Raw genomic sequence first — 15,332 nt, 5'->3', positions numbered from 1 at the left:
TTCATTTAGGCTTTGTGACTAAAACTCATTGCAATATATATAATAAGACCCAGAAGAGCATTTAAATTCAGTCAGCCTTATTGTTCGCTCGCATTCTCTTTTGTTTGACAATTAAGTGGTAACGGAAACGGAAACTCTCGAGCAGCCATAGAAAAAAGATCATTTAATGCAGCGTTTACATTGGTCTTGCGCTTTTTGGTTATTATTGTTATTTTTGCTGGTTGACAGCTTTGGCATTGTTTTTAGCCAGTTCACAAAATATGCGGCGGCATTTTACTCTCCGCTTGGTCTCCCTCCACGCTGCAGGCGTGCAGAATGATTAATGTGAAGACGGCGCAAAACACAGGCATTAATGGGCGGTCAGTGGAATGCGTTTCACTGGGGGCCAGAGAGTCCCTTTTCCGGATCCAGCTACATTTTTTACGTGCTGACATTGTGTAGAAGCGAGCGGACTTTTAAAACTCCTGTAAATTGCGGCACTTAACGCTCACGCTCAAAAAGCATATATATTTATGTATATATATGAGATGCCTGCACGTTCAGTGCAGCAATCACCGAGCGCCGGAGACACATAAATTAATAGGGAGTATGTGTGTGTGTGTGTATACAACACGGCGTATGATTAATCTGTTGTATTACACAATCTAATGGGCAGCTCGTGCCGCCGCACTCGAAGTGAGCTGTCAGTGGCTGAATCTGAATCTGTAGTTGGAGCTTGATTTTAAGGCTACCCGGCTCCTTGCTTAAATCTTTATTAATATGCATTGGAGGCATAGCCTTGTCCTGTTCGTCAGCGTGCCCCATGAAAAATGGCCGCCATTAGGGCCAGCAAATTTGTTGCGATGTGCCACAGAAAAACAGAGAAACACAGTAGCAACATCAGCAGCAGCAGCGGCATCAACTGCATTGATTTTGCAGCACGCTGACTGAGCGAGAGTTGTTGTTGGTGTTGGTGGACTTCAATTCCCTGCCCACATTCCATTTATGTTAATGATCTCGGTATTGCGAACCTCATTAGAATTTCATGTTGCCCAGCAAATTGAGGCGCATCAAGCGAATGGGAAACCATAAATTGTGCCCTGATTGACACGACTCGATTTGCTAGCACCAGCAACGAGGCTAATTGCATACGCCGATTGTTATGCTAAGTGACTATGCCAGGATTGGAACATGCAAATGATGCATACCACTTGTATATGTAGAAGTTCGGTTACATGCCCAATTTGTTGGTCCCGTACAACCTATATGGTAAAATGACACATGTATCAATTTGTATGCATAATATATTTACACTGATGAAGACTGCTTTAATCTTGCAATATATATATATAAATATTGCCAAACAGAATGAACGAACTTGAAGTGTCTGCACTGCTATATGCTATATATAATATATAATATTGATGAATAAATAAAACATAAGAAGAAATTCTTTATGTTTGGAATATTCCCTCATTTCAAAATTGAATTTCAGATCAGCCAAAAGAACTTTCTGCAAAGCCATTTTGATCGTAATTTGGCCACTAGATTACATAATAATAATTTGATTTATGTATAATATCTGTGATATTTTAAGAGTGATGAGTACTCGTGCAGCAAATCGTAGAAGTAAGTTTTAAACATCATAACGAGTGTCACAAAAAATACGAAATGTTATTAAAAAAAAACTGTTAATCTTTAGTTGCTTTTATGCCGTTTACATCAGAGGCAGGCCTTCTGACGTGATGGACTTGGGTTACGATAATGGCCAACTGTATACAGCGCTTAGTCGTGAGCCACGGCACCATCCTGATCATCATCATCACGACGAACACCACGAGCCTGGGAGTACAGCAGGATCAGAGGACGGATCACCAGTCACAAGAAACACACATGCCGAGCCACGGTGTGGACACGGTGGTCACGGTGGCTCAATGATCTTTCATTTTGGCTGTACGGAAACGATTCTTTTTGAGTTCTGGCAAACAAAATCGACGGACAACCTACTTCTCTCCTGCCTGATCGTCTTCATTATGGCCGTGTTCTACGAGGCGCTCAAATGCTATCGAGAGTGGCTAAAGAAATGCGAAAAGCAACGCTTGGATGGAGGAGCTAATCCGACAAGACATTTTCGCTCAGCTGTTCCCATTCCACAGCGAATCGATGCACCACCACCCTCGGCACAGCAGATCTCAGTGCCACTGACGATCGCAGCAGAATCGGTTCTCCAACCACCAATGGCAGTGCCGCCGATTGGCGAACTCGCATTGAGCCAGCGTTATCCTTGGCTTGATTTGAGGCATTGGTTTCAGACCCTACTCCACATGCTCCAGGTGACCATCTCGTTTATGATGATGCTCATCTTTATGACTTTCAATGTGTATCTTTGCATAGCTGTCGTCGCCGGTGCCGGTGTCGGTTATTTCATCTTTTTTGCGCGCAGGGAGAATATTTCCGACCATTGCAATTGAGGAGGGTCCTCACCTTTCATACTGTACCCAACTTTGTGTGCTCTGTGCTAATGTATTTTTCTAATTAAACCAAGTTATAAAAATATCATAACAAATACTGGTTACCAGCAAGCAGGCCTAATTGTTCATGTTTATGGGTCATAAAACAATGACTGCAGCTACCGACTACAAAAACAAAAAGAAACAAAGCAAATAAAAACATCTGCAAAGTGGCGAAAATGGATGCCTCCATTGTGGCCAAGTAGGCGTATGCATAATCTACGCATAATATAAAAATGGAGGACAATGGCCACTCGCCAAACCCTCAACCGCTTTCTGTTATCCTTCTAATTACATAAGTGCGAACGCGAGCCAGCATATGCCTCCGTCTGTGGAGAGTGTATGCCGAATTCGCTCAATACGCATATTATTCTTGTTGTTTTTGTTTCTTTTTGCATCTCTGTGGCTTTACGGCCGTTTTACGAGCAGACCCATATATACTGTATACTGTACACACAGGTGGTAACTGAGCAGCTGAGCAACTGAGCGTTCATCTCTGTGTTTTGTGTCTGGCGTTCTCATAATGCCACAATTATGAGAGCGATAAACCTTGGACGAAGATTTTATTTCACCTTCACTTCCAATTTTGTCCGGGCTACTATCATCGTTGGCCAACATTCAATTAATATTTCAATAAGCCAGCTTTATGCCATTTGGCAAGCGGATAACGCAATTTGGCTTTAATACGCAACGTTGCACATGAAAGCATGAAAGCGCATTCCCAGTCGCAGTCGCAGTCGACTACAGCGTCAGCGCCACATTCCAAACTGAAGCAAAACTCAGCTTTAATAATTCACACACATGTTCATACATACTATGTAAGTGAACTTGTGTGTGTGAGAGTCGTAAAACTTGACCCAACGGGTTCGTCATCATGCAGCGGCCCGAAGCCAAAGCGGAAGCGGAAATGCGTTCATGCATAATAATTTCACTCGTCATCGAAGCAGGCAGGCAGGCCAACAGGCAGGAAGGCAAGTAGAAAGGCAGAAAGGCGGACATAGGCAGTCATCGTCGTCCTTATCGAGTCTGACTAATGAGCGCTTACATATACATATAAACAACTAAATATAAGACTATTATGATGGACCATTGCGATAATGAATTACGAGTGTTTAATGAATGTAACACATGACTCGTGTTCTGTAAGCTACTAAATGAAAGTGTATATTCTATTTTGAAGAGTTAATTTATATTTCAAAGTCTTTATACAAATTTAGATAGTAAACTCTTGCGATAATATTTAAAAGTGAATATGAAATTTCAGATGTTTAATAAATATGTTACTTTGATAGATGTTTATTATTCAATATTGGAATTTTTTGATACCAAATTATGAAATATATTCACACAAGTAGAAAAAGTCTAATATCTATATCAAGAATTGATCCCAATACTCCTCATTGTTTGCGGAAAAGCTCGAAGTGGTGTTAATCGAGCTCGAAGCTCCTGCTCGGCATGAAGATAGTACAAAGTTATGTGATAATATGAAAAAGGGATGATTAATCGGAGATGCGGATTCCGCAAAACTCCTCTTGCGCTCTGCTTGGGAGTATTGTTTGCCATAACGACAACAAATCCATTCCACTGAAAACATGGGAGAGTCGTCAGGATATAAGCCACACGTTCCATGCCCACGCGTAGTATTTTCTTCATCAAATCCAGATCATCTGCATCGTTGAAGTCCTGTCCAAACTCCTCTTCTACCTTTTCCTTTTTCTTTTCTGTGTCTACTCCTAAGCACCTTGAAAAAGTTTAGTTTTCTGTTAGAAGATGCTTTTCGCTGCGCGATCCACGACTTTATGCTTAATGGATAAAGTAGTGCCTTCCCAGAGCGCATTCAGATACTTTTAATTATTAATAAGCGACTTGGCAACCTTCTCTTAATTCAATATATTTATGTTTTAAAATAGTAGTAGGATATACCTCAAATAGTAAATAACTTAGCAATTGGCTTTTACAACTAATAAATTGCTCAGAGAATTGTTTTTTCTTTAAACACATAAATTGTGTGTATCTTTTTTCTTATCTCATATCAAGCAAAATATCTCTTTTTATAGAATTGACCACAAATCCAACGATTTGGGGCGTTCAGTTGACATTTAGAGTTCATTTGTTAGCCAAGACCAATTGACATTGGCCCAACTAATGCCACGACTTGCTTTTAATGGCCATCCCCTTCAACAAACTCTCTGTCGGACACATATATGTGGTTGATTGCGAGTGTGTTGTGTGCGTGTGTGTGTGTGTGAGGGGTAAAAATTGCCCGTATGCCTGCGAGTGTTTGTGACAATTTGTTGGTCCTTTGCAGCCCGCAGAAGTACATCATTAATTTATTAGCAAGCCAAATAGGCGACAACAATCACAGGTCAGACGCAAGGACTCAGCAGTTTTCTCTGCAGCACACACGTGTCATCCTTAATATATGCCTTCTCTTTGTGTGTGCGTATGTGTGTTTGTGTGTGTGTGTGTGTTTGTGTGTGTGTTGCTTTGTTTTGTCAGCAACTGCCTGAGGCTATTTGTGGGCCCGGCCGCAAGTGAGCGCTAGAGTTTACAGTTAACGTGGCTTAAACCGTAGCCCCGTATTTTTTGGCCAATAATTTATGACTTTATATATTCGGCTGTCAATTAAATTCTTTAGAAAACTGACAACATTACCATTCGCTGACATCACGTGGAGCCTCCTCCAAATGATTTATGCGCCCGACCGGCTGACAGTTTCTGGCCAAGAACATTCATACATTTGTCTCCTGACTGTATACAGTCAGAAAAAATCTAGTATTTCACATAATTGTGAACTTGATTGAAATCACTTAAGTTGAGTGTTCAACTCTTGCTTGTTTTAGGATTTTTTATTTGTTATTATTTGAAGATTATTTGTGTTTAAGTAAATTTGCAAATACTTGTTTGTAGTAGTAGTCCGATTATTTGCCACTTTTGTACTCACTCTTCTTTGTTTGTCAGTGTATTTTTGTGTGAAGAGCGTTTGCTAGTTTCCTTTTTCCTGTCACTTTTAGCGAGCGACACGTGCCTAACGCCTGCAGAGCTGCTTATGTTAATGACCCGAACCTGAACCCGCGCCCGTGCCCATACCCGTAGCCCTATTAACCGATACCCGTCTCCATCTCCAACTCCACTTCCATCTTAATCCGGAACCGACTTTAGCATGCTCCTTCTATTCGACAATTGGCATGTGTTTTCTGGCCATTTTCGTTCATTTTGCCGGGTGTTAGATCTTAATATTGGATACTCTCAGCTTGCATTGTCAGGTAAAAGTTTATCACAGCTGCCATATATCAAGGAAATTCACGTGAAAAACCCATTTGTGGGCGTTACGCCTGAGGCATTTTTAATTTGTTTGGCTGCTGCTGCTCTCTGTTGTTGCTAGAGAAACTTTTTTGCAACTTATACGCATGATATGTGGCTAGGGGCATCAGTTTAGCATCCAACATAAATACCAAAAGTTTTTACATCAGTTTATCGGTTATTAATGTCGGTTGCATGAATTAAAAAAGATCAGACTGCTTTTATTTGAATAAATTTCAATGGCGATAGTCAGTCAGCAAATAAAATGATGGAGTTCAGCATAAAAATTAATCAAATAAACTACCGAACGGAACTTGAAAGTTGGTTGAGTATTGATTACATTTTAAATAATGTAACAACATGTTGTAAAAATAATTTTAATCTGCTTATTTTACATAATTAATGCTTCAACAACTTTGATTCTGAGTAGCACAGAGTATAAGTTATGTACATGTTAATTAAAAACACTATCAGCTTGACGTGTATAAAAAGAACTAAGATTTTCTTACATTTCTTTTTTTTTCTTCTTAAAAATTTCATATCCATGTGGCAATTAAATATACTTTCATTAGCGGGCAATAGAAAACCGATTTAAGAGGTGTCATATTCAAAATATAATATTTATATAATAATGTCGTTCTTTGAGCTTGACCTCACTAGGCAAATGCAATGTCACATGGAAAACTAAAGCAAATGAAAATAATAATTGAGTGAGCTGGCCTGACTGACTGACTGGCTGACTGACTGTCAGTTCCAGTTACTGATCTGTCCGCCAACTGCTCAGCTTGTACTCTTGAATGACGTGGTGTTGTTGTTGTTGTTATTGTTTTTGCTGCTGCTGTTCGACGGTTTCAGTTGTTTAAGTTTTCCCTTCTTGTTGTTTGCGCCTGAACGCCTCCGTTTGTTTTCCTTGTTTGTTGGCCCTTAACGATTCGCGCTCCACTGATTCAGCAACATTGAACCACACCCAATCCACAATCAATGTGCACAGGATATGTTTTGTTGATATACCAAATAGGCACTGCCTGGATTTGCATTTGACTTTCCGGCAAATGGTAATGGGAATTGCCGCAAACCAAGCTTATGCCAACGCTCTCCACTCAAGGATTTATGAAGTCACGTGCACCCACGCAGTTGAGTAGGGATTATAAATTATATAATCCATATGTATATGTATGTATATATAGAAACGCTTAAAGTGAAAAGTCGACGGCTAGCCAAAAGCCAGAGCTTAGTCAAAAACTGTTGCTTGACAATTTCGAAAGATATTTATATGGAGCACACTAAAGCACACTAAGAAAATGCGTATGCTAAAAGTAAAAGCATGTTTCCATATCCAAAACCTGTCCATATTATATAGCTGCATCTTTTGCCTTAGCTTTCACCCCTTGGTGAAATTTAACGAGCTCCTAACTTTATGTTTGCTTGTCATGTACACATTTTGTTTTTATTGGAGACTCAGCAAGTCTGCAAGAACTACCCCACCCCAACCCATCACCAGCTGCCTTGCTTAAGTGAAACATTTTTTAAAGCCGTCTTGTAGGCGTGCGTGGTGCGTAAACATAAACACACACACACACACATACACAAACATATATATATATATATATACATATACACACACATATACAAGCACACGAGCGCCATTCAACAGTTTTCGGTTAATGTTTATATGTATAAACAAAAGTGCACATATTATTTTTTAAGCATATCGAATACTGAATGCCCTTACCCATATATTTATTTGAATAATACATGATATATTAGTTTAGTTTAGTTTGAAAGTAATAAATTAATAGATATACAATGGTTATGGTACCTAGGTTTTATGCTAAGAAAGCAAGTACAAGATTTATTAGATAATACATTAAAAAGTTGTGCGATTTAAAAGTTGATCACAAATTTGGTTCCCAAAACATATTTGGATGCCTGCTGCGCAAAATTGCCTTAGAAAGGGTACCAGATGTAACCCCAAAAACAAATGCGAAAAGAAGTGACATATGCTTTGGGGTTGCCATTTGTCGTTGCTGTTGTTCTGGGTTGGTTGCTTGTGGATAAGTATAACGCCCAGGGGGGCCACCGGCAAATGCAAGAAGCCAAGGCGAAAGTAAACTTTGCAGCTGACTTTGACTTCTTCTTTTGGCTGAACGCCATTTTTTAATAAATTTAATTTGTCTTAGACGAAAAGTCTTTTGACTTGTTTTTGATTTTAACTCGCTGAGCATAACTTGTTTTCCCATAAATATATTCAGCATATTTGGTTAATCTTGCACACGTGGCGTATCTCAACGAACTTAAGCTGTTCAAAAAAAAAATTATGCTAAAGGCCAATTATAGGCGAAAAGCTGTCACGCGATAATCATGGTTAAATGGTAATCAAATATTCCTGGGAAAATGCCAACAATTTGAGAACTCTTACAAACTAACCAATTGTTGCCAAACTATAATTTGATATTTGTATGTATGTAGATATTTAAATGCTTATATACTTAGAAGCCGTTGTACGCACTTACTTATGTACTTATAGGTGTGTGTGTGTGTGTGTATATATGAGAGTACAATGTCTGAGTATATGAAACTTACTCACTGGAGTCTCATTTTCCTTTGTCCTAAAGCGTGGGTCTTGTGACTTGCTATTTTATGCGTTATTGAATTTCACTTAACAGCAACTGCGCCCAACTACGTATATATATAGTATGTATGTGAATATGTGTCCGTGGGTGTGTGTTTGTATGTTTGTGTGTGTATTGCCCCACACTTGAGTGGCCACAACTCTAAAATGCCACTTAAGTTAAGCTCTGAGCTTTGCATCTTTTGTGGCTTAGTTTTTTTTTGTTTTTGTATACCCTGTAAAAAAAAAGAAGTAATACAAACACATGCATAAAATATCTAAAGCTTTGAATTTTAAGATTGCATTTACATTACACTTTTTTTTAGTTGGTGTTCAGTATAAGTTTTAACACAACAATTTGTCTAGCATACTTTCTGGCTGATGCTTACTTGAAGAGGGTATGTCAAATTTGTGACTGCTGCAAAGTTTCTGATTGAGTTTTTGCGCGAAAATATTATGAACAAATATTTTTGCAAGTGTTTCGCTTGCGAGGGGAAAGAAACAAATTCCTTGGATGAAAAGTTGTCAACCAAAAATCTTTTGGAGCGCAAAAATAATCTGCGCGAAACCGTATAGAAGAAATATAGTTCCACACTCCACACATGAGCAAGTAATTTCACTGTTGACATTTTTTTTTGTGACAGTATAAAGAGAGAATGCAAATGTATATATCAGCATAAATTAGAAGAATACCGCACATGAGATAGCAAAAAAAAACAGAAAATTAAGAAGATCTTAAGCAAATTGCATATAATTTAGGATTTGTAAGCAAGTCGCAAAGAATCTTACCCATTTTAAATTATTTGAAAACATATTTAGAAAGAAGCAATTTCTTACCACATTTGCTTACAAAAAATACATTAAAATGGAGGTAGTGAAATTAATATATTTTTACATATAAATATGTATCTAGGAATAAAATGCTGTTGTGCTACTTTTTTGAATCTACTTACTGGCACTATAAAAAAAAAAGGTTCGACTCTAAGGAAGCCAACAATGTTTTTGTTACTGATCGCATATGATGGCAACTAATTAGTTTTAGGGCGAAACCCAATTTACTAGCTGCATTGGCAAAGCCCAAAAGTTCTTTGCGTTGATATTGCAAAACACTTTTAAAGTTATAACAGTCGTGAGTTGACGGACAAGTTTGGCATGGAAGCAGCGCAACTAACAGATGCAACAGCAACTTGTGTCTCCAGCGATATTAGTGAGAGCACACCTTTATCCTACACCTGCAACAATTTGCGCACTGTACACAACCTGAAAAACACTAAACCACAAGTAACAACAAGTTGCAATTGCAACGAGCAGCGAGTGTTCAAAAAGCATACGCAATGTTGTCCCGCATTGACAACAGTTCCTAACTGACACTGTCAAGGGGGGCCAGAGACATGAATTGCCAAACTAACCGCCTCTCACATCAACTCCATGCACATCACACTGACAGTGGGCGCGAAAAGTAATGCTACGCTTGCTGGCGCCAACGAAACGAGCTGCGCACTAACTGAAATTAAACATGAAAAATGCAGCAGCTGGCAGTAGTTGCTGTTGCCGCTTCTTATTCTTGTTGTTGTTGTTGTTTTTAGAGCTGGTTTTGCTCTCCCAATTGGCAATGGCAACTGGCCAACAACAAAACTTGGGAAAAGGGAACAGAAAGCATGAGCCAGTTAGCTCAGCAGGTGAATTTTCTAAAATATGCAACGAGCCAAATTTGAAATGCAAACAAAGCTGAAAGATTCAACACTCCCCGTTGGCCACTGCAGTCCACGAGGAGGCATCGCATTTGGCCGTATCTCCTTTCCATGTGTTCCCGGAAGCTGCAGCCTGTCCAAATCCATATTTGCAACTTTGTTTTACTGGGGTGAATAAGAGATAAGCTACAATTTGTTTTATTTTTTTGCGTCATTAATGGAATAGCGAGTTTGGAATAGGATTCAATTAAAAATGTAAATGTGTTGACTTCTCTAAGCTTTAACTTTTAGAGCTTTTTATTAAATTTTATTTTATTATTTGTTATAATTAAAATGTTGCTTATTTTAGATTTTATATTCATAACACCCAAAATCTATTAAGAAGTTAGAAATGGGATTAACAGGGAAATTTTAATTATAAAATTTACTTTGTTTTATTTAAATTTGTTTTCTAATTTATAGAAATATTCATATTAAATAATTTATATATATATATAATATGGCGTTAAAAAGATCTTGGAACAAGTTTAGTTATGAAATTAAATTTTAATTGCAAATGCTCTTATTGAACTTTGTTTATTTATGAAAAGTTAAATGTTGAGTTCTTTTAATTAAAATATTTATTCACAATAAAGTTTCCAAAATGAGTCAAAACAATTTTCAGACATTGAAATATTATACATTTAACTTAAATGTTTTTCAGCTATACACAAAATTATGAATTCGCATTGAAATCAGAATTTGGAATGTGGCGCTTAAAAAATAAATGGCAACCAAGGGTTTTAAGCATTACCATTAAAAGCAGCAGAGGCGCTGTGGAAGATAAAATTCAGCGGGTGGAAGGCTCAAAGCTCAAGTATGCGGACACAATGGATGCGTGCTACTACGCTTACACCCGGTCAGCAGGTGTACGAGTACCAGATACGAGTAACTCCTCCATTTCAATGTCTGTGCGCTCAAGCGCTCATAATTGCCAGCCAAAATGCACATTAATGCTTCCCCCCCTCATCCCCTCCAACTATCTACAGTTGAATGCGAAAACTTTTACTTCCCCACTCCCCAAGCACTCCTTGAATATATGTGTGTGTGAGTGTGTATAGTTTGGCCGCATTTGTTGTCCTTTCGATGGTCACACTCTATAGCTGAATTTGACTTATGTAATCCGACAAGTTGGACTTTCACAATGTTGCATTTGTTGTTGTCAACGGCATTAGCATTATAAATTGACAAAAGTTAGGCAAGCGTCGTTTGGCGTCATCCAAGTGGCTCATTAGTGGCAAGTGGTCCACTTAATTATCTCCAAGGGATTGTTATCGTTCCCGTTGCAGCCATGGGACGTAATGCATTCCAGAGAATTACGTGCCATCAACTTGATGATGCTTACCAATGCTATATGATATATGAGGGGAACGGGCAGAAAAGCGGACAAAAATGTAAATGCTACCCTTAGTCCACAATGGAAGAAAATAAATACAATACGCAGAAAAAACACGTAGCACATTTACGTAATTCTATTGATTAGTTTTTCTTTGACAAACCTTGACATATCTGATTAATAATTACGGCAATCAAAGCTACCCAAAACTTCGCGCAGCTCAATCCAATAAATTTAACCAAGAACATTTTAAAATTATGCCTTCAAGCTACGACCAGTCTGCAAAGATGTATGTATGAGTGCCTTATAGACTCATAGCTTTTTTATGTGCCTCTAGCGAACATTTTGACTACCTTGTAGTGCCTCTAAAAACTCATTCGAATGTGGAGTATTTTCACAACAAAAGGGACAACTCAAACTAAAAACTAGAAACTGCAAACAAACTGAAAAAAGAAGGAAAAGAGCAGCAGCTGCTGCTTCACTTAGAGACTAAAAACAAAATTAGCAACTAAAAGCCAACTTCAACGGAAACTGTGCAACAATGTAAAGAGGAAATTGCCGCAAGGCTAGGTAAAGCAAAAAATTGTAGACTTTACGTGGCATATAGAGAGATTCAGAATGCAATCGTGAAAACAAATATGATAACTATTATGTAACAAAAATCAAATGGTAAGCTTTGTGATTTATTATCTAACTGCAGGTAGAAAAACCCATGCAAAAAGTGCCAACATAGAAAAAAGACAAATGCGATTGTGGCAAGCACAGAAGAAGCTTCAAAGGTAAAGGTTAACGAAACCAAGAAGACAACTAATATTAGCAGCACACCGAGTATTATATACCCTATCATATTTCAACATGTTTTTAGCTAACTTTCATTATTCAATTAAAAAAAAACTATTAAATCTACTTTAAGGTGAAAGCTGATTAGGATTTATAAACTTAAAATGAGAAAACTCATTTGTCGTCTGCAAGAATAGCAAGCAAAAGGTTAAAAACAAAATGCCAGAAGTTAAGGGAAATGCATCCAGAGCTGAGAACTAAAGAGTCAAGGCGGCAAAGTGTCAGAGGTAAGAAAGGTAACACACACACACACACACACATGAAAGCACTTCTGCGCTGAAGAGACGCGAGGAGACGGGGATCACCATTGAGGAATAGGAGTGGAAGTCGACTGACTGTGATGCAAGTAAAGACTTGCTCAAGCAGGTGTTGAGTTAGTTTGGTTGGCAATGCTTGGAAACAGCTTCCATTTCAGTGTTCACTGCGTATACGCAACGTGTAAATCTTTGTCAGTCCTTAAAGTCTTTAGAGTCAAGCTGAATTTTAGCCACAATTACTGTACTGGTTTAGTATTATTACTACCAGATTTATTGTTAGTTATATTAATCGATTTCTTCTGCAATTATTTAATTTATATTTATTTCACTTCCTGCTTTACGTCTTTTATACATTGTAAATGAAATAAACAAATCTTCAGCATTTTAAAAAAGAGTTTGTCATTTATGATTTTAAAGCTATTTTAAGAATATTTAAAAGTAAAAAGTCTCTCTCTGATTGCCAGCTGAAAAAAAGTTTGCTTAATGCATTTCATTTCAAGTTATTTCGGGCTGTTGCAAAAATATTTAACACATCCGCTAAACTTTTGTGGCACTCTGTTGTCAAAGTGGCAGGCAACAAAAGTGGCCCAGCCAACAATAAAAGCAACAATGTTGCTCACAATGCGCACACACGAAACACACACACACACACACACACAGATACACACACACACACAGACAGAGGGCGACTGCTGGTACGTGAGTGGAACACAACAAAAGTGAACAACTTGAGAGTATGTTGACCGCCTGCTCCGTTGTCCAAGTGTAAACAACTGCTTGTGGCACGGGCGCTTTGTCTTCCGCACCACACCACCCCCCCCTCCTCCTCCTCCTATATCCACTTCCATTTCCCGTTTCTTCATTCCCCCAGCTTCTTTATTGAGTTTGCTTTGTCGGCGCTTCTCGAAATCCCAGCTAAATCGAAAGTAGCTGTTTCTACCCATAAAAGGACACATGTCCTTTGGCAAAATACTATGCTTTGAAAAGCATTTGTCTTTCAGCTCAAACAGAAAAAAATAGCACAACTTAAGTTAATTTAAAATAAAAAAATAAAAAAATTGTTGATGTCCTTTTAATTCCTTTCCGTCACTCAAGCGATTAAATTACTTGATAGTGTTGCCAGACAACTAAAGTTTTGGATTACCGATCTGTATTAATACTTGTGATTTTTCACATTTAATTTTCATAATAATTGCAGATGAAAATCTTTGGATCTCAATTTGTAAACACGATATGGCTATCAATAGGCATTTATCACCTTATCCTAGTTTCAAGACACCTATATTAATTGACAATTTAAAATATCAGAGCCTGTAATTGATGCAATTTACATGCCAGACAATTTGTGATAATTGTGTAACCAAAACACTTGTTGAGACTGTGTCGTACATGTCTGAAGCTGAAACAAAGTTTTCCAAGGACTTAAGACAAATTGAACATAATTATAAGGCAATTATCTTCTGCATGGTCTATCGAAAACAGAACAAAGTTGTAACTTGTCTAGAATGCTTGACTTGTACATACCCTGCACTCACTATCAAGGTCTGGCAGTAGTTCCAGTTATAAAAAAATAAAATAAAAAGAATAATATAAATATAATTTGATTAAAGAATAACAATTTAAACTATAAATTGATATTTACTGCTTTTTACATCAACTTAAGCCATTTAAGTGGATTATTGAATTATGCATTATCATTTTTCGCTTGCTAAGTCAATTTAACAGCAAAGTCAATATATTAAATACAGCAAAGGGCAGCAGATTTGCAGCTGTGGCCAGGAGCACTGGCCAGAACTCCTGTGCCAAGCAAGGCAACTTAAATAGTTGAGTTAACTGCCAGCTGCAGCCAAAAAAAAATGAACAAACCAAACAAAAACCAAAAAAAAGCAGCGTTTGCGAACTGAATACAAAATGAAGCCAATTGCCGGCTAGAGAAGCAATTTTTTAAGTTAGGGGGCAGAGGTGGAGTTGGTGTGTGTGTTGGACCAGTGATGCCATCAGTCCAATGGATCTACATCAAATGCTGCTGTCTTCTTCCACGCATTGCTGCGCCCCTTTTGTGACTTAATGCGTGGAGAGGGCCCTGCAAGAAAACAAAAGTCCAAGCGCTTAAATTTGCTATAAATGCGGAAGTGCGCTCGCTGCCTCAAACTTTTGCCACTTGCCGAAACACCGAAGCACACTCACACACACCAACACACCAACACACACACACACACACCCGCTGCATTCTCGCACCCATGCTTGGTGTTTTGTTACGAAAGTTTTGGCTTTTAAATGGCTTTTACTTTTTTGCCGTATGGCTCCCAGTGGCATCATAAAAAACAAAGGTAAATCGAAGTAGAAACAGCCACAACAGCGACAACAGCAACAAACAACAAAAATAACAAAAAAAAAACAATAACAACAACAACAACAACAACAACAATAGCAGTTACTGCTACACTTATAAAACATTAAATTTCATGGCTTGACGAGGAGGCGACGGCATCATAAGGATCTTTGACTCAGCTGTGCACATCATGTTGCCGAAGAATGCGCAGCTCTAAGGACTCCTTATATTGGCAGTAAGTAGGACAAACTTTTCTTACCAAATTGTTATTAATTGAGCTTTATAGTTTTTCGAACTGTTCATTAAGCAATGTGTCCCACGATGCTATTCTAAACGATGCATCTACACAGAACGAGAAATAGAGGAGAGAAAATCCGGTTTGGATCTTGATGGTCTAATGGGACTCAAATTCGAAGTCGGCCCTTTTTTTTACA

The 15,332-nt window shown here is 38.1% G+C and overlaps 2 protein-coding genes across 2 annotated transcripts in view; both read left to right on the top strand.

Moving 5' to 3' along the window:
- The first annotated feature begins 1,724 nt into the window (after positions 1-1,724).
- LOC6569780 (high affinity copper uptake protein 1) lies at positions 1,725-2,450 on the top strand. Its single transcript, XM_001996134.1, has one exon. The coding sequence runs from the start codon at positions 1,725-1,727 to the stop codon at positions 2,448-2,450; it is 726 nt and encodes a 241-aa protein (XP_001996170.1).
- A 218-nt stretch (positions 2,451-2,668) lies between these two features.
- LOC6569781 (protein kibra) overlaps positions 2,669-15,332 on the top strand; it is a 47,139-nt gene continuing 34,475 nt past the window's right edge. The window contains exon 1 of the mRNA XM_043214781.1: positions 2,669-2,691. Coding sequence (XP_043070716.1) covers positions 2,669-2,691 — 23 coding nt within the window. The remainder of the gene's footprint in view (positions 2,692-15,332) is intronic.

Source organism: Drosophila grimshawi, unplaced genomic scaffold (genome assembly GCF_018153295.1).
Source record: "Drosophila grimshawi isolate 15287-2541.00 unplaced genomic scaffold, ASM1815329v1 contig_311, whole genome shotgun sequence".
NCBI lineage: Eukaryota > Metazoa > Arthropoda > Insecta > Diptera > Drosophilidae > Drosophila > Drosophila grimshawi.
The sequence above is the reverse complement of the archived record's forward strand: the minus strand, read 5'-3'. Positions and strand labels throughout refer to the sequence as shown.